Source organism: Notolepis coatsorum (genome assembly GCF_963971535.1).
Source record: "Notolepis coatsorum genome assembly, chromosome: 19".
NCBI classification, from domain to species: Eukaryota; Metazoa; Chordata; class Actinopteri; order Aulopiformes; family Paralepididae; genus Notolepis; species Notolepis coatsorum.
Window position 1 is genome coordinate 59,887,539 of NC_140183.1, and position 24,706 is coordinate 59,912,244.

Consider the following 24,706-nt stretch of genomic DNA (forward strand, 5'->3'; position numbering starts at 1 on the left):
GCTTCAAATGTGAAAGTATATAATCTTCATACATTTATTTTTTGTATATATTGTGTTTTCTATGCAAAATCCTTTTCTTCAAAGTAACTAGTAACCGATGGGTTCAGATAAATGTAGTGGAGTAAAAAGTACTATATTTCCCTTGAAAGGTAGTGGAGAAAAAGTATAAAGTTCCCTAAAATGAAAATACTCACATACAAACAAGTACAGTACTTGAGTACAAATACTTAGTTACTTTCCACCACTGATCGCATGGAATCTGATCTTATCAATTCTGATTTGGTGCCACTTTCATATGTCGTCCTTAACCCTTTCACTACCACATTACAGAAGGTTAACCCTTTCACTACCACACTACACGGTATGTAGTGTGGTAGTGAAAGGGTTAACCTTCTGTAGTGTGGTTGTGAAAGGGTTAACCGGCTGTAGTGTGGTAGTGAAAGGGTTAACCTTATGTAGTGTGGTAGTGAAAGGGTTAAATCAGATACAGGTCCGATCTTTTTGCAACGTGACCTCAGTCTGAACAGTCGTGTGCGACTTTCACGTGACTTTTACGTCACTCACAATTTCTCACACCCAACTTCGTTATCGTTAATTTGTGGGGTCCGTTCAGGAGCGTGAGCGGTTCACCGTGGAATCTGATATTGGCCAAGAACGATGTCAATAAATCAGAATTGAGCAGTAAGGCTTAAGAGTGTGAACGCAGCCTGAGAGCCAGTGGAGGAGGAGAATTGCAGCAATCTTCTAAGTCAATGAAATGTAATTTAAGAGCAGCGGACTGAGACTCTATACAAGGCCAGAGGATTACAACTCGAATGAGGCTCACCAATCAAATCCATTGTGGTGGAGGGAGAGAGAGAGAGAGGCGCCAGAATAGCTTCATTACTAAGAAAAATCGACGTGGGCTTGTTTTTGATTCATTCGCGGGACACGTGAACTCTAGCTTTCTCGATGGTAATTAGTAGAAAACCTGGCAAATTGGCTTTTCGTGCACAAACACAAGAGAAAAAGTGCAACATTACGTTTGTCACTAAAACCATTAAACGATTCAATTTAGTTTAGTAATTTAATTTAAAAAAAAAATTGCATTTCATGGTTGGGATGTGTCGCTCACTCCATTAGAGAGATATGGGGGGGGGGGATATTGAATTCAGAATATGCACACAAACTGTTATTACCATAACCTATATCACTCGGTTACGCCCGTGCGCCGTAATTAAAGGCAATATACCGTGCGTTTTACGGCACTGCTTATCAAGGGTGTGAAGATTAAGTGGGTTAGACGCCGACTTTGTGTATATTTACACACGTATATTTACACACACAAATGTACTCACTTGCTTTTGCCTTTGTAAACTGTGGCATATGAGCCTTCTCCCAGTTTCTCCAGCTTCTCATAGGAATCCGCCTTTCCAAACTTGGGGCTTGTAGGCTGAAACATGAGAGAGGGAGGGAGAGAGAAGAGAGAGAGGGAGAGAGAAGAGAGGGAGGGAGAGAGAAGAGAGGGAGGGAGGGAGGGAGGGAGGGAGGGAGGGAGGGAGGGAGGGATGGAGGGAGGGAGGGAGGGAGGGAGGGAGGGAGGGAGGGAGGGAGAGAGAAGAGAGGGAGGGAGGGAGGGAGGGAGGGAGGGAGGGAGGGAGGGAGGGAGGGAGGGAGGGAGGGAGGGAAAGAGAGGGATGGAGAGAGAACATAGGAGGGATGGAGAGAGATAGAGAAGAGAGGAGGGAGGGAGAGAAGAGAGGGAGAGAGAGAGAGAGGGAGAGGGAGAGAGAAGAGAGGGAGGGCAATAAAGAGAGGGAGGGAAAGAGAAGAGAGGGAGGGATAGAGATAGAGAGAGATAAAAGAGGGGTGAGAGAAGAGAGGGATGGAGAGAGAAGAGAGGGAGGGAGAGAGAAGAGAGGGAGAGAGAGAGAGACACACACATTGTAAATTCCTCTTTTCAGACACTTGCTACTTCATTAATAGCCTCAAAAGCGTGTCAGACGAGGCAATCTGTATTTCCCATCAATCTGTATTCTAAAGCATCGAGTCATGAATATACAGTCGAATGACGCATTTTTTCTTCGCCCTTCAGAAACACTCCAGCAACACCAGGGGGAGGGAGGGTCTGGCGTGAAGGAAGAACGAGCAGACTGTCTGAATGAGTTTACTGAACTGTGATCAGAACTGTGATTACCACTTAAGACACAGGGACGTGCACCGCTGCAGATCACATGGCTGCGTTTCTACAGTGCTTCTCCAGTAGCACCGTTCTCATTTTCATTAGTGTACATAAGCAAGAAATGTATAAATAAAAAGCATATAAAAATCACGTGTAAAATCATAATCACAAAGAGCAAGGATAACAAATTAATTATTAAAACATGTGACAAAGGTTGGAGATCAATGTTTTAAACTCTGGAACAGAGGGGATCATCTCAAGCTTTAAGGATTGTTGGGAGTTCATGCCATGAGCTAGAGGGGCATCATTGCAAAATGCAGATTGACCCTTTTCAGAACAAACTTGACGGACCTTAACTTAAGGACCAGCCAGTCACTAGAACGAATAGGGCTGGGCGATTCTTGCTAAAATGTAAATCACAATTTTTCTCTCTAAGAATTGAGATCACGATTCTCTCACGATTCTTATGTTTTCAATAAAATCATTTAAAAAGTAAAGTAAAAAGTAAAAAAAATCGTCATAACTTAAAAGTGAGATTGCATAGGTCTATGAATCGAGATCGCGATTTTTTTTCTTCTATTAATTGCCCAGCCCTAGTTCCATAGGTTCCAAACTTTTTTATTCCAATAATGACATAGTATAAGGAGGTAGCTAACCAATAATGATGTAGTATAAGGAGGTAGCTAACCGGGCGGCTACGTGGCGTAGTGGGCAAGGCACTCGCCACGAAATGCTGGAGACGCTGGGCTCGTCAGTTCGAGCCCAGCGCTCCACATTTGCTTTCAGTTTAGCTGGTCGTCCGTACTAATACACATTGGCCGTATTAGGGGGTGGGAAACTGATGGGTGGGGATCGGGCGTTGTGGACAGCGACTCCTACAGGTCGGTTGGTGCGCCTGCGCAGTAGAATCAGGAAGTGTCGGGGGCAGCGTGAGCCTCCCACGCGTTACTCCTCGCCACTGAGAGATCGAGCTGCGCAGGTGAAAAGATGCGACTGCTGTTACCTCAAGTACCGGAGGGGACTTGTGCTATGTATGACTTAGTCCACATTGCAGCCGGCTTGTGGGAGGCAAGAAACAGCGTCCGTGACAGGGGAGGGTTGAATTGGATGATACGAAATTGGGATGGGAGGAAAATATAGAAAAAAATGGGAGAAAAAGTGGATAAAAAAAAAGGAGGTAGCTAACCAATAATGATGTAGTATAAGGAGGTAGCTTACCAATAATGATGTAGTATAAGGAGGTACTGTAGCTTACCAATAATGATGTAGTATAAGGAGGTAGATTACCAATAATGATGTAGTATAAGGAGGTACTGTAGCTTACCAATAATGATGTAGTATATGGAGGTAGCTTACCAATAATGATGTAGTATAAGGAGGTAGCTTACCAATAATGATGTAGCATAAGTAGGTAGCTTACTAATAAGGCTGGGCCTTAAAAATGAACAAATACCAGTGTTTGTTGTGCCTCTCCTTTAGAGAAGATCAACCAACCTTCTCATAAAGGACAAAGTGATGAGTGTCGTGAATGAATGATGAATCTGAGGGCAGAGTGATACAGAGTCCAGGGACTATGCAAAGTGCTTTACAATGGAGCGACTGCATACCTTTTTCAGAAAAGGTGGCTCCAGTGGGAATCAAACCCTTAACCTTGGCAGTGTTAGTGCCATGTGCAGAGCGCCACAACACTCTACTCCATCTGGCTAAATGGGACCAGAGATTCTTGTGGTTGAGTATTCTGTGGTTGCTACGATTGAATAAGGATGCAGCAATTAACCGATTTTACTATCGAGTGGTGGTTTCCTAACCATAATATAAGCATTTTAGTTGCTTCTGTCAAACCTCTGAAGTTCACATAGATGTACCACATATATATATATATATATATATATATATATATATATATATATATATATATATATATATATATATATATGTTAAACTAAATAAGACTTGTGCACATCTAGTTGGACCCCGACTGGAGGTGCAGGTCAGCGCAAGAGAGATATATAAAGCTAAAAGAAGAATACCTTCAAAAGAAAGAAGCACACTCCTCAGGACTGGTTTTAGCTTTTTTTTTATTGCACAACGTGTTTCGTTTCTGCTTCCTCAGGTGCTATAGCTATATGTACAGACACCTGAGGATATAGCACCTGAGGAAGCAGAAGCTAAACGCGCTGTGCAAAAAAAAGCTAAAACCAGTCCTGAGGAGTGTGCGGTCCCTTCTTTCTTTTGAAGGTATTCTTCTTTTAGCTTTATATATATATATATATGTATTTATTCTTACTGTATATATATATATATATATATATATATATATATATATATATATATATATATATATATATACAGTATATGTATTTATATATACACATCTGTCTTTACATACCTGCATATAATCCTTAATACATAATACGATAATACATATCTGTAGATACTATATCTATACCTCTACGTACATATCCCTTACCTACTCTTACTAGTTACGCTGCTGGCAAGTATGAGTTACTACTAGGGGTGCACCGATGTATCGGTCGGGTATCGGTATCGGCCGATAAGTGCCTTGTTGACTGCAATCGGCCGATAAGCTCGAATGTGCCGATGGCAGTAGCCGATAAATATCCATCAATTTGTGTAGCGTCAAAAGACAAAAAGAAGTTAACTCGCGACCTGCACAACGCTGTCCCCAGTCCCCCCCCCCACACACACACACAAGCTACTGCATCAAAGTTACTACTTATGATTAACAAGGCATTCGTTTTGTGGCATTAACGTTATATAGTTAGTGTTACACGTTCAATAACATCAGCATATTATTTACCCGAACGTAGCAAGCATTACGCATTCATACTAGCTCAGTTCCTTCTGTTGCTCATAGAGCCCTGAGTTTTACCCATTCTGCAATCTGTTAATAAAGTTTTCAATCAGACACATGTATAGAAAGGCTTTGTTTTATTATAACATTCGTTGCAGTAAAATCATTATGCCTCGTTTAAGTCATCCTGCGGAGCTAAAAGCTAAACGTCGGCCGCACCGCCGTTGTTGTTGTTGTAGACAACCTCTCGTCAAAATCAATGGCGGACAAAACCGGAAGTAAAAAATGCAAGCGGTGTGTGACTTAATTGGCAGAATCGACTGTCTATCAAAATTTCATTGGTTGAGAGCTCTGGTTGAGACAATAGTATCCAGCTGCAGCCCAGCCGGGTAGACCATACTGGGAGAACTAGTATCTAGCTGCAGCCCTGTAGAACATACTGGGAGAGAGATAGTGCTATTTCTTGATGTATCCTTTTTTTAAGTAAGTAAAGAGGCCTATGTTCATATCGGTGAGCACAATTTGTAACACAAATATACAGTAGTTTCATAAAAAAATTAAAAAAATATTACAAAAAATATATATATATTACAAAAAAATTAAATAAAAAATGAAATTTTTTGCCACAAATATCGGTATCGGTATCGGCCGATTGTGTTAGTTGAACAATCGGTATCGGTATCGGTGGCACATTTTCATATCGGTGCATCCCTACTTACTACTGTTACATTTGCACTCTGCTTGGATGCCAAACTTATTTTCGTTGTACTGTACTTGTGCTGACAATACATTTTAATCTGAAAAACTGTGGACCCCACAGCTCTTGGAGAATGGGGCCCTGCGCTGTATGCACAGACCCTGGCTGGTGTCAACTTTCTCAGGGATTATGACAACCTGACAGACGGCACAAAAGGATGATGGATCATATGGGAACAGCAGCAGTGTGAGGAGAGACAAAAGGCCCCCAGCTTCTACTGTATTATGTGTCAACCGTCGGGCTGGAGCTCCGTCATCCCTGTTACACCGTCAGGCTGGAGCCCTGTCATCCATGTCATCCCTGTCAGCCCTGTTACGGTATACCACACTAATCAATAATTTAATGTAAACACAGGTGAAGATACATGGATGGACAACGTGCCGTTGATGTTATCCATTAACTAAAGGTGTGCCGCAGAGTTCAGTGTTGGGTCCTGTCCTTTTCACTGTTTATTAGGGGTGGGAATCGCCAGAGACCTCACGATACGATACTATCGTGATACTTGCATCACGATACAATAGTATCGCGATACTAAATATATCGCGATACGCTGAGTATTGCGAATTTAATTTTTTAATTTTTTTATCAAATTTTATTTATTACCTTTTTCCAGCTGCAAAGTAAAACTCTGTCAACATGTTTTATCTAATAAAATAAAGTTCAGTCTGTTCATCTCACTTCAATCATTTTTATTGCAGAACATGGTATTTTCTCAAGCAGACAGATGTAAACACTGTAATCTGTGTTGCATGTACCTGACAAACTGAACTGTTTGTATTACAGTCATATTCCAACTTAACTGAATGCACATGTGTGTGTGTGTGTGTGTGTGTGGACTACTGTACTATTACAGGTATTGAAATGAACAATGCAACTTCCTTATACAAAAAAAGTATAAAAATGTATGAATAATTAAATATCGACACTTGGCGTCCCTGTATCGATACAGTATCGGCACGCAAAGTATCGCGATACTACTACGTATAAATTTTTTCCCCCACCCCTACTATTTATGTTAATGATATTGTTTCTTCTTTTGAACGACTATCATGCCCAACTGTATGCAGATGATACTGGCGTGTACTGTATCGCTGACACTGTTCAAGTTAAACATTAAAATAAATGTACTAGAATGAGGCATAACGTTAGGTTATGACTATAACCAAGTTCTGTTAGTTAGGGGCGATGCTTGGCTTCGCCTTCTGCACTATCTCGCGTACGTGCACGCGTACTGAATAAACCACAAATGTACCTCTAATACCAGTATTAGTCTGACCACACCCCTCATCAGCTTACCTTCATAAGCAGGTGTGTGGTCACCTGCTCTCCTCCTTCCCAAGCTTTCACCACAAGGTGAGGTCAAGGGCTGCAGCGGCCGTCCGAAGCCAAGCATCGCCCCTAACTAACAGAACTTGGTTATAGTCATAACCTAACGTTCTGTATCGTTAGTGGCTTAGCTTGGCTTCGCCTTCTGCACAAGGGAGGCCAAGCGGAGCCACTTGGCTGACAAATACACCCCGCTGACAGCCCCCCAAAACCATCAGAACAGGGAGGGCCGAGCCCCCCCGACCCCCCCTAATGGAGGGTATCCCCCCTATTAGAGGCTTCACGGGAAGGCGACGGACCCGACCGTGCGAAGAGCTCTCAAGCAACTTAACGCACAGGGTGAGCAGACCGTGGCTTGACCCACGACTACACACACGCACAACCCGCATGCCACCCGGGAACGAACGGAGGAACAACCTCGTTACTGCCCCCAGAATCACGGGGTCAAGGGCAAACCCAACCCCGTGGCAAGGCCGTAGCAGCGGAGCACGAAGGAAGACCCAGACCCACCAAAAGGACTGGACTCCCTGCAATGGGGGCCCGGAGAAGTCCATGATGCCAGCATCAAGACCCCACCAGGTGGGCACGTAGTGCCCCGCCCCCCACATCGCCAGCGTATTCGGACAAAGGCCCCTCAGTTACTGCACCTGGTATTCCCAGGCGGAACCAACCAGGCCAGTAAGCCGAGCGGGCCCCGTCCCCCCAATAGTACACCGCCTGGCACACTGACCCTGCAGAATAGGCAGTCAGCATGGCCGTAAGCACACAAAAAAGGTTAACCAACGGAAGCAGGCAGCGCACCGGGGAAAAAAAAAAAAAAAAAAAAAAAACAGGCAACAGGCTGTTAACCCTAGCCTGGAGACTGCGGACGAGACAGGCGCCAGAGGGGACAGCTGAACACAGCCGCCCCGGCGGAAGGAGCGTAAGCTGGCGGTGTTGCATGACCAAGCCTCCATTTAACAACCCCCACCCAGAGGGGTCGAGGCAGAGAAGGCTGACACGATTGGCAGACGTCATGAACGTGCAGGGGCACCCTCAACCGGTGAACCCGGGAGTTGACACTGCTCCAACACACCAGGGAATCAACCACCTCGGTGTTACCCAATGCGGTGGTTGTTCCTATAACCCCTCAAGAAAAAACTCCAAAACACACCTGCGGGTATACACCGGCTATACCGCAGTACAAGTGTTTCAGTTTCCAAAAAGGGTTAACCCAGGCCTACGGGTCGCAAACATCACTTCGGACCGGGCCTGGCGGTACGGGAAGCACAGGGTCACCAGAGGAGGTCAAAAAACCACCCCCACAGGCCCCTCTCCGCCATGCGTGAGAGAGGAGCGAAAAACAATGGAGAACCAGCCCCTAAGCACACCGTTCCTGGTATTCCCCGGCGGTCTCCCAACCAAGTACTAACCAGGACCAACCTGTGTAGCGGCCGAGATCCGACGAGATCGAGCGCGTACAGAATGGCATGGCTGTAAGCCATGACGACAGTGCTGAGTAAAAACATACCCAACCAGGGTCTCCATAGCGCTTAACCCTGTGACACCCAGACCGACCTGGCATTTTTCCCCCTGAAAAAAGCCCAAGTCCCTCAGGGTACCAGAACAGCAGATCTGCATCCCCGGCGGACAACGGGTTCAACTGATCTGGACCAGCGTGACCAGAACCAGTCCCGTGCCCTAACCACGCCGACATGCCCCAGGAAAAGGGCAGATATGCGTGTTGATCTTAACATGAAAAGAAGGCGCCACCCAGACGTCGGGACGAACCGCGCCTGGTGGCCCACCCCAAGGGCGTGAGACCCCACTACATATGTTCAGATCCATCCCGTCATCATCCCCCAGACATGAACGAGGATCCGTCGACAACCCACCCAGGTCATGGGATGTGGTCGCCGGAAGAGGAAAAACCCCCATCTCAGTTGCTTTATAAAAACGCTGTTTCAACCACAAGCAACTAAGGCGTGCCAGTCAATCGCCTGTTTACAGCGAGCTAGCACTATACGTGCGTCGGGACACACCCCCATCAATGAACAGGCTATTTAGACCTGCCATTGAATCCCCAAGGCGCCCAGGGGAACGACAAGAGGGGTGTGACACTCCCTAACTCCAACACTTCTGGAATAGAAAGAAGGAAGCATCAACAGTATGTATCCCAGTCTACACAGCCGGGGTAAAAAATGTTCACATTTTTACATCCCACCACCCTCCCATAGGAAAGAGACGGGGATCCCCAGAGAGACTTCCCACGCGAGCTGTACAGATTGAAAAGAATATATTGCACCTTGAGCCATGTAAAAAACTGGTTTTAGGGCCTCCGGGGAAGAGGCACCGAACCCATACACACTCAATAAACGAATTGAATCGAATATACATACAATAGAAAAGGACCCTTCTAGAGGGTCCACTCACTTTGACAATCTGAGGAGGAAGGCTCTGTACTCTGATGGAGGCTTCCTCACATGGATCACATGGAAGAAGGAGTCCGAACTCACAGAAGGCCTGAGTAGGCGCTTGGTGAGGAGGAGCCCTGACCACCCCCCCTGAAAACAGATCCATCACATGGACCTGAACAGCACACGGAAGTCCTACCAACAGAGACGCGCACGGTGACGTACTCTATGGCGGGGGAATTCCTGCGGTGCACACGCCCAATATACCAGGCCGTGGGACCAGGAACTCCCTCCCCCCCCCCCCCCCCCCCCCCCCGTAACGTGCCGAACCGCCACGTGACGGGAACCTTGAAGGACAGGGGGTGTACCCCTGACCGACAGACAATGGGGAGAGGAAAGGTTACCAGTTCACCCCTTTACGACCCCACACCCATGATACGACGTAACGACAAAAAGAGAATATGACACAGTCATAGTCAGCTCTATGAAGCGTTTCACAGCTCCACACAGCGCACGAGCTAACCTGCTATCTGATTTTTACTAAGGAAAAACACAGAATAGAGAGGGCTCTAAGAACCCCGGTCCAACATACACATGTGCTTCTGTGGCCAGTACAACCCAGTTGTAGGTCACATGACACACACAACCCATCATCATCACAATGAGAGAATACATCATTCTTGATTAGTATCGACCACAGGCCTTGCTAAACACACATGACAGCAACCAAACCAATTTCCCTTTAGGAAATAAGTTTCTCCAGCAGATTTAGCACAACCTCAGCAATCAAGCTGAGAGTTACATCGTATCCCTACCACACAAAAGACACAATTAATGCACAACATGTCTGATAGGAGGTGATAAAGTCCCCAGGGAACCGGGGGGGGAAAAACACAATCCTCCTATTTTACCCTCAATACGGCCAGTTAAAACAGGAAAACCTGTTAATGTGTGAACTCACTGTCCATTGTCATTACAGTCTGAGAAAGAACATTCTTTTACTCACTCGTCACCAAGCATAGCTTCATAGGTTAGTTGCCTTAGTAGTGAGTACACGGTACACATAAACACCATGATGTTTCTCACACAACAACCAGATCAATACATCACGACCTGCACGGAGAAGCTACTGCCAGTGACAAAAACAGCTCACACACAACCCGCAACGTATCTCAAATGCATTGCAACAACACACGTTTTGGGAAAAAACACCGTCATTCACAATACATTTAGCAAGGTAAAACCAGAAGACGTGTTATGAGGGTCTGGCCAACCCCGTACCTGCCCGGAACGCAGATCAGCGAAGTGCAGTCACAAGCGTCCCGTGTTGTTCGATCCGGGCAGCGTCGCCGCTCCACCAGTCGCTACAGTCCTCTTTGTTGACGCAATCCCCGTCTAGGCTCGGGCAGGGTTGACGAACATCCCCTGTCAAGGATGACGTCGTGGTCAAGAGTGTAAAACATGTTAAAAATCAAAGCACGTTCAACAGAATAGCATCAAGCTAACGGCTGCTCCAGCCGTTCGGGTGCTATCGCTTCCGCTCGCGAGACGCCGATCTACGACGCACGCGATCAGGAGCGAGCTCCCGGCGGCGCGCGAGAAGCCAAGCTCCCCGCGCCAGGCCACCGACCGGCTAACCGTAAGCTATGAACATGTAAACAATGACATAACACTCACCCAGACAGGCCGCCGTTCTGAACCCTCCTCACTTTTTAAGAGAAAAGAGAAAACAAGACGTCAACACCGCTTCACAACGGTGACAATAACACGTCCGGCGGAATCAGCACAGTACCAACTGGCCTGTATAGCTGACTTTGAACATGAATCTGCCGCTATCGCACATTACATGCACATATCCCCTCGTGAAGGAATACTCTCATTTGGATATGAAAGATGGGGTCTTAACACGGTGACAGAGAGAATCCACTCGTCCAGAACACACAGGGATCACCAGTGTCAATGGTCGCGGCCCACTAGTTAAAACTATAATGGTCGCCAGACCAAGGCCTTCTGTCGCCTAGACGGCTAAACAAAGGACCCTAGCCTGGGGCCGGTTTCCATAAACTTTGTCTAGTAGCCCCCATAGCACTAACAGACAAGTGGAGCCCGCCAGCAAAACACTACTCACCCAACCTGGAACGCACCGCTCCTCACAACAGCGGCATGTCCGACAGTTCAGCTGTGGCCTGACAGGTTTCACCCCAACAAACACAGCAAGGAACTGCAGTTGAGAAGCATGCAGCGGCGTGCTCCCAATACGAAAACCGGTGGAGGGTTTGTAGAATGATCATCATCTTCTAGACACTCCAGTACGAAGACAATATCGCCGTATTTTCTCGAAAATAGTGAGAGAGAAAATAAAGATATGATGTCAACGTATCCTTGTTTCCCAAGCTGTTCCTAATCCAATTTCTTCCATCATGGTGTCAAGTGTGGGGATCTACCGAGGCACCTCTTCCTTGTGGTGAAAGCGAGAAGGAGGAGAGCAGGTGACCACACACCTGCTTATGAAGGTAAGCTGATGAGGGGTGTGGTCAGACTAATACTGGTATTAGAGGTACATTTGTGGTTTATTCAGTACGCGTGCACGTACGCGAGATAGTGCAGAAGGCGAAGCCAAGCTAAGCCACTAACGATACAGAACGTTATTCTAACCTATTTTCTCTATCTCTCTCTCTCTCTCTCTCTATCTCTCTCTCTCTCCCTCTCTCTCCCTCTCTCCCTCTCTGACGATAATGTAAAGAGCTGTCTGTGAGCTCATTTTACTCTGTAGTAAAGCAACCTTTGTACAAATACAAGAGCGAAACCAGAGTGGAATTCCCCCCTTAAGTACCATGCAGCATTGCAGCCACAAGCAAAACCACAAGTTGACAGAAACAAATGTTTCAGTAGAATGCAGTAGAAAACAATGGTACTCATAGTGGTCTAACGTAATTTCTATGTTTGTTTTTTACTTTATTATTGTTACAGCATTTATCCTGAATTTGAAGTAGATGAAAAACGTGATTGGGGCAAGAGTTTAGCAGAAAATGGAACAATTGCATACAGGCATTACGCAGTGAAGTGGTGGAAAGATTTAAATCACAATATACCAAATGGGATTGAATAAAAAACCGATGCATCTGGAATCCTTTGATCATTTACTCTTAGCCCTAATAATCATAGTCAACATCGTTTTTATTATTATTATACATTTTTACTGCTATTTTACTGCCATTTTCACTGCTATGTTAGAGTTCCTGAGAGTCACAAGTTTAAGGATTGTTCGTCTAACTGTTCTTTCCTATAATTTACGAGAGCGTTTCGCCTCGTCTGGGAGGCTGCAGTAGATTCCAGATGATCCCCGAGGAGTAATTCAGTTCTACCCTCAAAACGGTCTGCCACTGGGCAAACACAGACACACAGGCAAACAGACACACAGACACACACAAACACACACACACACACACACACACACACACACACACACACAAAATAACTAAATAAGCCAGATTAAACCGGTCGTCGTCATCTAGTACACGTTATCCGATCGGTAGTCTTTCCGCGGGTTTTAAGATAAGATAAGATATTCCTTTATTGATCCCCTTAGGGGAAATTCAGGCATCATAGCAGCATAGGGGAGGGGAGGTACAGGTACATGTGATAGTAGAAGACATGATACAGGTGATAAAACTATAGTACAGTGGAGAAGTAAAAATGTAAATACAATAAAAATAGGCAGTGTAAACAATATAACAATATTAATTAACTCTGAGTATGCGCATAATGGGCAAGTAGGCAGTGTAAATAGGTCAAGGTGCAGATGAGGGTATGTATGCCCTCTCAGTTATATTTGCCTTACAATAAATATAGTTACAATATAATCTAATATCTAATCGAATCTAAATATAATCTAAATATATGCTAAATAATATATGCTTGATATGATTGAGTAAGTATACAGTTTCTACCACCACCATCTTCCCTCTCTGGCGTTATCTCTTGTCATCCTCTGCTGTTCTCTATTAAGGTCAGCGTTTTCTCAATGCTTCTCTAAACAAACGTGAAGTCCCCCCCTGGGATCAGGCAGGAAGTGAAACTGTAGCTGTGAAATTCGTCGGGACAGGCCGTGAGCTCGCAAATCACAGCTCAGCCGGGGATCAAGGGGGACAGTTACAGGACACAGCTGGCTCTCACGGCACTCCGACGGAGCAGGAATTGGTCTCGACTAGCTGATAACGGCAAGCACCGAACGGTTAACGAGGTCCAATGAGTGACATTTTTCAAAGTTAGGCGTTACAAAAATGGCGTTTGCGTTAATCGCGGGAATAATGACCAAAAAGCTGGTCTGTAACCGACGTACAGAGCAGTGCATCAGCATGAACACTCTTGAATGAGTCAGCCTAACCCAGCACAGGACCCGCATGTGAAGTCAGCCCTGATACTGCATTCTGAATTACAACTGCAGTGGTCATCCAGGCCAGAAGGGGCACCGTTTACATTTAAAAAAAAATACATTTACATTTAGCTGACGCTTTTATCCAAAGCGACTTACAAGTTCTGTACAACAAGTCAGCAGGAAGGGTACAACTAAGGGTGCAGCTAAGAGAAAGTAAGATTGTTTGTGTGTCGAACCTGGGTGCTACAGTCTTGAGTGCATAGTAGTGTAGACATAATTTAGCAGGTAGTAGTATAGGCAAGGTAGGTTCCTTAGTAGCAAAGTGCATACTAGTACAGACAGTACAAAGGTTAGTCTATTTATTTTGTGATTTTTTTATTTTAATATAGATTTTTAGGCGACAGCGAAAAATTTGGCAGGTTTCGGCTGTCCTGCCTGTGGTGGGAAGTTCTGAGCTAAAGATTTGCCTGCTCCGCTTCAATGACGCCCCAGCAGCTCGGATAGGAGCGGGTCTGAGGCGGCCAGAAGATGTAGAGCAGAGGGGTATTGAGGGTGTGTAGTTAGAGACCATTAGACCGGAGGTAGGAGGGTAGCCGTTCCTCTCGCTGCGCAATATGCCAGGTCAAGGACCTTGAAGCGGATTCCTGCGGCGTGAGCCGACTGCTTTGCTAGATTAGCAATCAGGCCTGATTTTACATGAGTTGAAGTGGCTTGGTGGTGGCGGCCAGTAGGCCAACTAGCACCGTCATCTACCCTCGTTTAATCCAAGATGTAGCACCGAACGGCACAGGAAGTCCTTCATTCCGACAGCCATCAGACTTTATAATGCATCACTGAGGACAGGGTGACAGTACCAGAAATGTATATCCCAGACCGTATTTTATTCTTAGGCTTATTTTTATTCTTATTCGTGACTTTGTTTTTGTCTACACAAATTTCCCTCAGGGTGAATAAAGTATTTCTATTCTATTCTATTCTATTCTATTCATTGAGTTTGATATTTACATTCCTGATATCCAAGCAGTTGATAGCAATTGATGTCAGGTTCACTAATGATGTGAATGACATGGCTTTGAGTTTTTCATGAGGATATCGCCTCCTTTTCAAATAAAAAATGCACAAGCTGTTCTCTAGAGTCCGAAATCTTACCATCTGGCTTGATGAGAAATTTAAATGCCATGTAGATAATCTTGCAAGTAAACTGCGTCGGAAGGTTGGCTTTTTGTATAGAAACAAAACCAGTTTTCCTATGTTTAGCAGAAGGAAGGTCGTTGAGCTTGGATTATGGAGATGCACATCGTTTATAGACATGCTGCTGCTTCCACTCTAAAGCTTCTGGACACTGTATATCATTCTGCCCTGGATTTATCACTGATAACAGTTATGGTACCCATCATTGTATCCTATATGCTAAGGTTTGGTGGTCCTCTCTGGCAGAGACGTGACTTGCATTGGCATCTGTTTCTGTATCAGGCCATTAATGGTGATCCTCCACCCTACATCACCTCATTGCTGGATTGGAGCTCTGGACCTTATCATACTCACTCTCTGAATTAGGAAAATCTGCTTTTAGCGTCTGTGCCCCAGAAACATGAAACATTTTGCAATGCACTTTAAAACTCAATTAATTCGTATCTATTGGTCAGTTTAAATGTTTTAACAGCAAACCACTTCACCACAGTGAATGAATATTAATGAATGAATGAATATTAATCTCTCCCTATATCTACCCCCGGTGGCCTCTGGGCTTGCGACAGGAGGGGGGACCTCTCAGGCTGGAGGTAGCCTTCATCCCCACTCCAGTGAGCAGAGACTCCAAGGTCCCTCAGGTCCTCTGACCAGCTCCTCTTGGCCGTTCCAAACTCCAGGCTGAAGCTTAGGGGGGACCGTGCTTTTGCAGTGGCAACCCCAAAGCTCTGGAATGAGCTGCCACTGCATGTTAGGCAGGCCCCCACTCTGCAGGTGTTTAAATCACGCCTCAAAACACACTTATTTGCTCTGGATTTTGTTTTTTAAACCGTTTTTGAGAGACTGGCCTTTTTTATGTGACACATTGTACTGTTTTATTGTGTGCTTTTATTCAATTTTTATGTTTTATGTTTTATCCTATGTTTGTGGACTTGTACATCACTTTGGTCAACTTTGTTGTTTTAAATGTGCTATATAAATAAAGTGGATTGGATTGGAGGGCTCCACCAGCGCATCTCACCTCCGCCTGGCGAGCTAAGAGCCCGCTGTACGTCTCTTGCATGTTTCATCCCCATGATTTAGAGATCAAGTGGGTTCCGTCTCCAGTGTTGTGCACGTAGTCTTCTCTATCCCCCCTACTTCCCCCATCATCCATATGAGCTGGAGTGAAGTGGCCTGTAAACTGGAGACATCGGTGCTCCTATTATCCTGAAGACACTGGTGCTCCTATCCTGAAGACACTAGTGTTAATATCCTAAAGACACTGGTGCTAATATCCTGAAGACACTGGTGCTAATATCCTGAATACACTGGTGCTAATATCCTGAAGACACTGGTGCTAATATCCTAAAGACACTGGTGCTAATATCCTGAAGACACTGGTGCTAATATCCTGAAGACACTGGTGCTAATATCCTGAAGACACTGGTGCTAATATCCTGAAGACACTGGTGCTCATATCCTGAAGACACTGGTGCTAATATCCTGAAGACACTGGTGCTAATATCCTGAAGACACTGGTGCTAATATCCTGAAGACACTGGTGCTAATATCCTGAAGACACTGGTGCTAATATCCTGAAGACACTGGCGCTCCCAGACGGAAGACACGCGTCTCTGTCCCCGACCGTCCCAGCCAGGGGGCTGCTGGTGGTAAGGTGCTGGTTGTCTGAAGAGACCCCGAACACACTTCTAGGCCGTAATCCCCCTTACCTTACTCGCCTAGTCCACCCTCGTCCACTCCCGAATTACCACACCCGGTCAGCCACACATATCCTGGTAAACGCCCCCCATGCCAACTCCTCACAAGGCCGTTCCTCCTTTCAGTACGCAGCAGCTGATAGCTGGAACACACTACAAAAAACCTTAAATATGGAAACGTTTATTTCAATTAGATTGTTTAAGGAAACTTTAACAAACTCCCTAGAGCACTCATGTAGATGTTTCTCCATGTGCTAACACCATGCTGCCACTATTGTTCTGTTGTCCGCGAGTTGTTGTTCAGTTCAGTTGTTGCTCTGTATGTATGTCCTGCCTTGTTAATAATGTTCCTTTGTGTTTTATTTTTATTTATTTTATTTTATCCCCCATCCCCTTTCCCCTAGGGGGCTTTTTACCCCCAAATAGGCCGTTATTGAAAATAAGAACTTGTTCTTAATTAACCTGCCTATTCAAATAAAGGTTTGATGATGATGATGGGCCCCGGCACTATAATCCGTGTTTAGAGGAGTTGACTATTTGCTCTCTCTCTCTCTCTCACTCACACACACACACACACACACACACACACACACACACACACACACACACACACACACACACACACACACACACACACACACACACACACACACACACACACACACACACACACACACACACACACACACACACACACACACACACACACACACACACACACACACACACACACACACACACACACACACACACACACACACACACACACACACACACACACACACACACACACACACACACACACACACACACACACACACACACACACACACACACACACACACACACACACACACACACACACACACACACACACACACACACACACACACACACACACACACACACACACACACACACACACACACACACACACACACACACACACACACACACACACACACACACACACACACACACACACACACACACACACACACACACACACACACACACACACACACACACACACACACACACACACACACACACACACACACACACACACACACACACACACACACACACACACACACACACACACACACACACACACACACACACACACACACACACACACACACACACACACACACACACACACACACACACACACACACACACACACACACACACACACACACACACACACACACACACACACACACACACACACACACACACACACACACACACACACACACACACACACACACACACACACACACACACACACACACACACACACACACACACACACACACACACACACACACACACACACACACACACGTCCCGCCTGTAGGTCACACGCTGAAGCCGAGGCATGAATCAGCTCAGTGTGAGGTAGGCGGGTAAAGGACATTCTCAGGCTCAACTCACAAGTCAAGCAGCTCTGGTTGCCTGACATTCAGTTTCAAGGTAATGCTTTGAAACAAAGACAACAAAACAACCCCGCAAAAAAAGCATTGAGTATCGGTCTGTAAGAGTGCCGGAGAATTCCCCCGTTTGTCTTCGCCTTTTAATGTCAAAGCTGATTAACCCTTTCACTACCACACTACAGAAGGTTAACTACGTATGTAGTGTGGTCGTGAAAGGTTAACCTTCTGTAGTGTGGTAGTGAAATCATTAACCCTTTCTAATGGGGTAGTGAAAGGGTTAAGCCCAGATGTTCTCCAGGTATATTATGATAGGGATGGGCATCGATTTTCGGAATATTAGAATAGTTGTTAAATTATTTGATTTTTAATAGTTTATGCGAATATCGTTTTGTCTAAAAGAATATATTTTCCCTTGTTTTTACCAGCACCTACACTGTGTAATGTATTCAGAGGGGACCATATTAACTGTTACTACGTTGATTTCCTGTGAGGAAATCAACGGAGCGATTATCAGTGCGCGGCCGTAATGTGCGTGCGTGCACGTATAATATTGATCATCTAGCGTTTATTTGAAAACGATTCATAAAAAGGCCGACGAATATCAACGTTGTGGAATATTCAACTAAAAGACGATTTTCATAGAATGCTCCAGAATGAGCTGTTTTTTATATCAAAACGGGGGCTTTTCTAACTGCTCTGAAACGGAAACGACGCGATAAAAAAACAATCTGCCTTCACAGCACTGACTGGAAAATAGTCTTTGATAATGCGATGGGCAGATTAGACACATAGCCATAATTTAAAACATAGATTAGGCGATATTAACGTTAACATTGGCGCCGATGGTGGCATTCAAGCGGTAAAACGGAAAACCAGGCGTGGCACTGAAAGAGTTAAACAATCATCATCATATGTTAACATGGGTGTGGGGGGGGGGGGGGGGGGGTTCGATTAGTATTTTGAATAGTTCCCAGTGACTATCGAATAGCAATATTGTGAGTTTTCGCCCATCCCTAATATATGAACAACAAGCGTAGCGATCCCTTTCATTAAGCTTTCATTAGGCTGATTATGTGTCCGAGAGAAAGGGAGAGAGTGAACCAGAAGAGCTGTGGTGGTTGACGACAGGAGAGCTGTTCACCCAACCGCTGGAAACATCTCCTCAATCTAAGTGGTTGTCTATGAAATGTTTATGAGAGAGAAGTGGGGGGATGTGTGTGTGTGTGTGGGGGGGGGGTTCACCATGGCAATAGAACCGTGAAATAGCCAATTTACAGGTTCTGATGCCGGTGGCTCAAGTTGTTCGCCTCCTCTACGGAGGCCAGCAGGGCCATCAGTTAAAGCGTCATATCTCGGTCATGAGATCTTAATTTGCGCCGCTAATTACATGTTTGTGTAAAGGTAGTCTGGAGGTAAACGAAACGAGATTAAGCGTACGACTGAAAACCTGTAAAAAAAATAAAAATATCCAAAAAAATCACGCTGTTCGTAAACAGACTTCAATTAGTCACGGGGGAGGGGGGGAGAAAAACACATCCTGTTAATAATTGCTTTTTAAAATAAGAAACAGCTTAGAAATAATAATACAAAGCATAAATCTGTATTTTGACAAGCCTTTCAACACACTGTGAAGATACACACACATACACACACACTAAACAACAAAGCATATTGTCGGCCGTGATAAGAGCTTTTCCGGTGTGTGTAGGGGGGGTGGGGGTGGAGAGGGGGGGATTGGCACTCACAGAGCTGGGACTGGAGTGGCGGCGCAATTTGGGCGACTCTTTCCCCGTGGACGTGCTCTTGGAGCTGATGCAGGCATTGTTCTCGGAGTGGACCCTCTTGACCTGGCTGGTGGGCTTCTCGAAGGGGTCGAACCCGCTCTGCGTGCGCTGGACCCTCACCTTCTTGTCCTCAGGAATGGTGTCCAGCGGCTTGATGGCCGAGTCCGGACCCTGGCAGCTGCGTGTGGACATCTTCTTTGTGACACATATCTGTCCAAAGACGAGAGGAGGAGGAGGAGGGGGGGGGGGGGGGGAGGGGGGAGGATGAAGTGGAAACAAGAGAGGGAGAAGATGAAAGTGAGAAGAGAGAAGGAAAGAAAAAAAAAATCCATCTGCGATGATTGCCGCTGTTCAGCCGAAAAACTACCTCACATCACACCCCCTCCCCCACCGGATCCACGCGGCGTTTCATCTCTCTATCACAGCCTCATGCTCTCTCCCCTCCCTGAGTAGAGTCCCACCGCTACCTCTCCCTGGTAGGATGAGAGCCTTTTTTTTATTTGTATTTTTATTTATCTCCATCTCTCTTCTCTGTGATAAAAAAAAAAACCCAGCTCCGACCTCCTCCAGGCTCTGTCGCTCACACACAGTGTTGTTGTTCCCATACACGCATATCTCACACAATCACAAATCGTATCTCCCGCACACATCTACAGCACACACGCCGTCCGCACGACGACGAAACCACCACCACGCGGTCTCTCTCTCGTCCGCCGTACCGGAGGTGTCCGACGCTAATCACTCACAGTCTAGTCTCCCTCTGTCCCGAAAGCACCTTACCGGCTAGTCCCCGGCCGTGCAGTGCGGGGCGAGCAAGGGTACAAAGGAAGCGAGGCAGCGTGTCGTGTTTTTGCCGCGGCCAGCTTCCGATTAAATATTTAGGCCCGGGCTCCCCGGCAGAAAGCACTTCTAATTATTCCCCGGTACGAGGGAGGGAAGCTGCACGCCGGAGTCACCTTGCAGTCCTCTCTTTAACAGGTCGCAGACGCGGGCCGGGTTACGCCGCGTGCGCTGGATCCTTTCCCGACGGGAAGTTTCCCTTCTCTCCCGGCGGCGCTACGATTACTTAGTTTTCACAAAACCACGAATAAGAACCCAAATACATATACAATATTTTGTTGTTGATTATTTATTTATTTTTTATTTTTTTTACACAAGATACTTGAGCCCTAATGATAAGGATGATAAGCGCTCAATTAGGAAACCCAATCCCCTTGCCGAACATCTATGCTACTCATAGTTGTTTCTGTGTAATTTGGTGTCATTCATTAATGGGGGTTGATTAAGATGTAACCTAATAGTACAGTTGTCGAATAACTAATACAAAAGGGCAAAACTCAGAGAGGAGAGAGTCAGGAGTGAATGTGAAACAGGGTTTTCCGTTAGCTGGTATTTACTGGCCAACAGCCGTCTAGGATTTCAATCGGCCGGCAAATGTGAATCTCGTGGCCATCGTGGCTGGTAAAAAAAAACAATTTACTGTGGCGATGTAACGACCCCAGATGCCTAGACTACAGTAGTTAGTCCTTGGCTAACCAGTTAGTTGACTGGTTAGTGTTGTCGCTGGGTGACACCTGGGTTCGATTCCCAGCTGCCACCTGAATTCGCTACAGCGAGTGAAAATGCGTTAGTGTGTGGCAGCCGTGGTTTACTGAATGCATAGCAGACTACTGGTGAGAGCATGTTCTGGCAGTGAAATCACCTTCTGGCGACACACATTCCACTCGCAAGTTCAACCACAATCACACAATCCGTTGCAGTTCCATACAGTAGTTATATGGTTGCGGTGGACTACAGTAATGATTTCATATAGTTATATGGTTGTGTTAGGCTACAGTAATGATTTCATATAGTTATATGGTTGTGTTAGGCTACAGTAATGATTTCATATAGTTATATGGTTGCGTTAGGCTACAGTAATGATTTCATATAGTTCTATGGTTGCGTTAGGCTACAGTAATGATTTCATATAGTTCTATGGTTGTGTTAGGCTACAGCAGTGGTCACCAACCCGTCGATCGCGATCGACTAGTCGATCTTTGAGACTTTCCCTGTAGATCTTTCCCTGAAAAAAAATAATATATATATATATATCTTTCCCAGAGAGTCCACATTACAGTTCTACTTTTGTTTTGATGTGAAAAGTGATGCTGCATAATATGACTGCACTTTGCACTGACTGAGAAAGTGCATATTACAGTTCTACTTTGACATTTTAATGTTGGACCAAAGCATTGCATGTAATTAGAATACAGGCAAATAAAAGTAATTTAGTTTAAAGTACAATCTTGGCTCAGGCTGTCTTTTTCTCTCAACACTTCAATAGGTAGATATAGCCTTCACCAAAAAAAGAAAAAAGTGATCTTGGGCTTAAAAAGGTTGGTGACCACTGGGCTACAGTAATGACTTCATATAGTTATATGGTTGTGTTAGGCAATAGTAATGATTTCATATAGTTATATGGTTGCGTTAGGCTACAGTAATGACTTCATATAGTTATATGGTTGCATTAAGCTACAGTAATGATTTCATATAGTTCTATGGTTGTGTTAGGCTACAGTAATGATTTCATATAGTTCTATGGTTGCATTAAGCTACAGTAATGATTTCATATAGTTCTATGGTTGTGTTAGGCTACAGTAATGATTACATATAGTTCTATGGTTGTGTTAGGCTACAGTAATGATTTCATATAGTTCTATGGTTGCGTTAGGCTACAGTAATGACTTCATATAGTTATATGGTTGCGTTAGGCAATAGTAATGATTTCATATAGTTAAAATACGGGCCAGGGGCAGGAAGGACATGAATAAGCGCAGAGTGAACGAGACGCAAGACGAGAAGCTTGAAAGGGTGCGTGTTAACGTGCCAGCGGGGCTGTCAGAATCACCCGTCCTGCGCGTCTCATGTGTGTCCTCAGTGACAAGCGCGTGTCACCAAATGCTCAACTGGAAACAGAGACCCGCACTGCTTCCAAAAAATGCAGCGGCGGCGGCAACAACAACAACATCAACAACAACACATAAACAAACAAATGCCCCCGTTTACGACCTATCGCGCTACAAGGCATCAATACTTGATGATTATGGGAGAGGAGGAGGCGGGTCCAGCGGAGCTAGTTTCCACAGGATTAAAGCTCGGCGCCACACTCCTCGTTTAGGACTCCCGGTGACAATGAGACGCGGCAAAATCGGAGCCCTTCGGCGGAAGACAAATACAAAGCATCTGGACGGAGAGACGGTGACAGATCGGGTGGGACTGACGTTGGAACAACAGACTGAAAGAAAAGGGCAGAAGATTTGTTGGCAAGTTCCCGCTTGGAAATCGACACACTCGAGCCTGTTGAAAAGAAACCATTGACAATGTAATCAAACCTTAATTGGTATTAATTATGCACAGCTCTCTGGAGCACAAGGTGACCAGCGTCAAACAATGCTCAGAGCTGATGTGGTGTTATAAATATTTAAAGGAACACGCCAACATTTTGGGAAATTAGCTTACTGTCTTCTCCAGAGAGAGACAAGAAGATAGATACCAGTTTCCTCTATGTACGTTAAGTAGAAAGCTATCTGGCTGCACGTTAGCCTAGCTTAGCACAATGAATGGAAGCGGACAGTGCCGGTTAGCCTAGGCATTGTCCAACTAACACCTCCCCCGAAGGCTAACCAGCACTGTCCGCTTCCATTCATTGTGCTAAGCTAGGCTATCTCACAGCCAGCTTTCTACTGAATGCACAGAGAAGAAATAGGTATCGTCTGACTCTGGAGGATATATGCACAGGGCTTGACATTAAAACCCGCCAAATGCGGGTAGAATTCGGCAGTGGGGTGTAACTCTTGTCACTCTTACCAGCCACTTTGGCGGGTAGACCGTGCATCGTTTTAGAGTCGTAGTGAAGAGTCTCTCTCTCTCTCTCTCTCTCTCTCTCTCTCTCTCTCTCTCTCTCTCGGAACGCAATGCACGCTTACTTGCGTCGCTCGTAATGATAGTCTATTTCTCTCTCGGAACGCAGTGCGCGCTTACTTGCGTTGCGCGTAATGAGAGTCTCTCTCTCTGTCTCAAGTAGCCAAACTTTACACTATAAAAACGAACTGGATATTAGTGTGTGTGTGTGTGTGTGTGTGTGTGTGTGTGTGTGTGTGTGTGTGTGTGTGTGTGTGTGTGTGTGTGTGTGTGTGTGTGTGTGTGTGTGTGTGTGTGTGTGTGTGTGTGTGTGTGTGTGTGTGTGTGTGTGTGTGTGTGTGTGTGTGTGTGTGTGTGTGTGTGTGTGTGTGCGTGCGTGGGTGCGTGCGTGCGTGCGTGCGTGCGTGTGATTTTTGGCTGGTGGAAATGCTGAGTGGCTAGTGACTTTGGAAAACCACTAGCCACAGTGGCTGGTGAGCCAAAAGGTTAATGCCAAGCCCTGTGATGCACATATATATGCACCTTTCCCATAATGTTGGTGTGTTACTGTAAGAGACTAAACAACAACAAACAAGAACTGATGTCATTGAATTCTTTACCGTCTCCATCCAGAGCAGTAAAGATTTTAGGAGACTAAAGCAGGAGACTTGGAAAGAAGAAAGAACTTCCAAGGAAAAGAGACTCGGGCGAACAAGCCTGAAATAGCGTTTTACAACATACTCCATAAGACCTCCACAGAGATTCTTTTTGTGTAATTTCACAGCACTGGAGGGGTTGCAGTATTTTCACAAGGCAGCTATTCACAGAGTCAGACCCTCTTTCTTACATTACCTGCTTTCAGGAGCAGCCTGTCCAAAAC

The 24,706-nt window shown here is 45.4% G+C and overlaps 1 protein-coding gene across 1 annotated transcript in view; it reads right to left on the minus strand.

Annotated features, from left to right (window-relative positions):
- Positions 1-24,706, minus strand: part of LOC311246516 (cyclin-dependent kinase 14-like) — a gene marked incomplete at its 3' end in the record, with an annotated part of 332,639 nt that overhangs the window by 199,889 nt on the left and 108,044 nt on the right. Inside the window, exons 3-4 of the mRNA XM_084336667.1 lie at positions 19,906-20,154; positions 1,338-1,432 (exon numbers count right to left, since the gene is read on the minus strand). Coding sequence (XP_084192793.1) covers positions 1,338-1,432; positions 19,906-20,154 — 344 coding nt within the window. The remainder of the gene's footprint in view (positions 1-1,337; positions 1,433-19,905; positions 20,155-24,706) is intronic.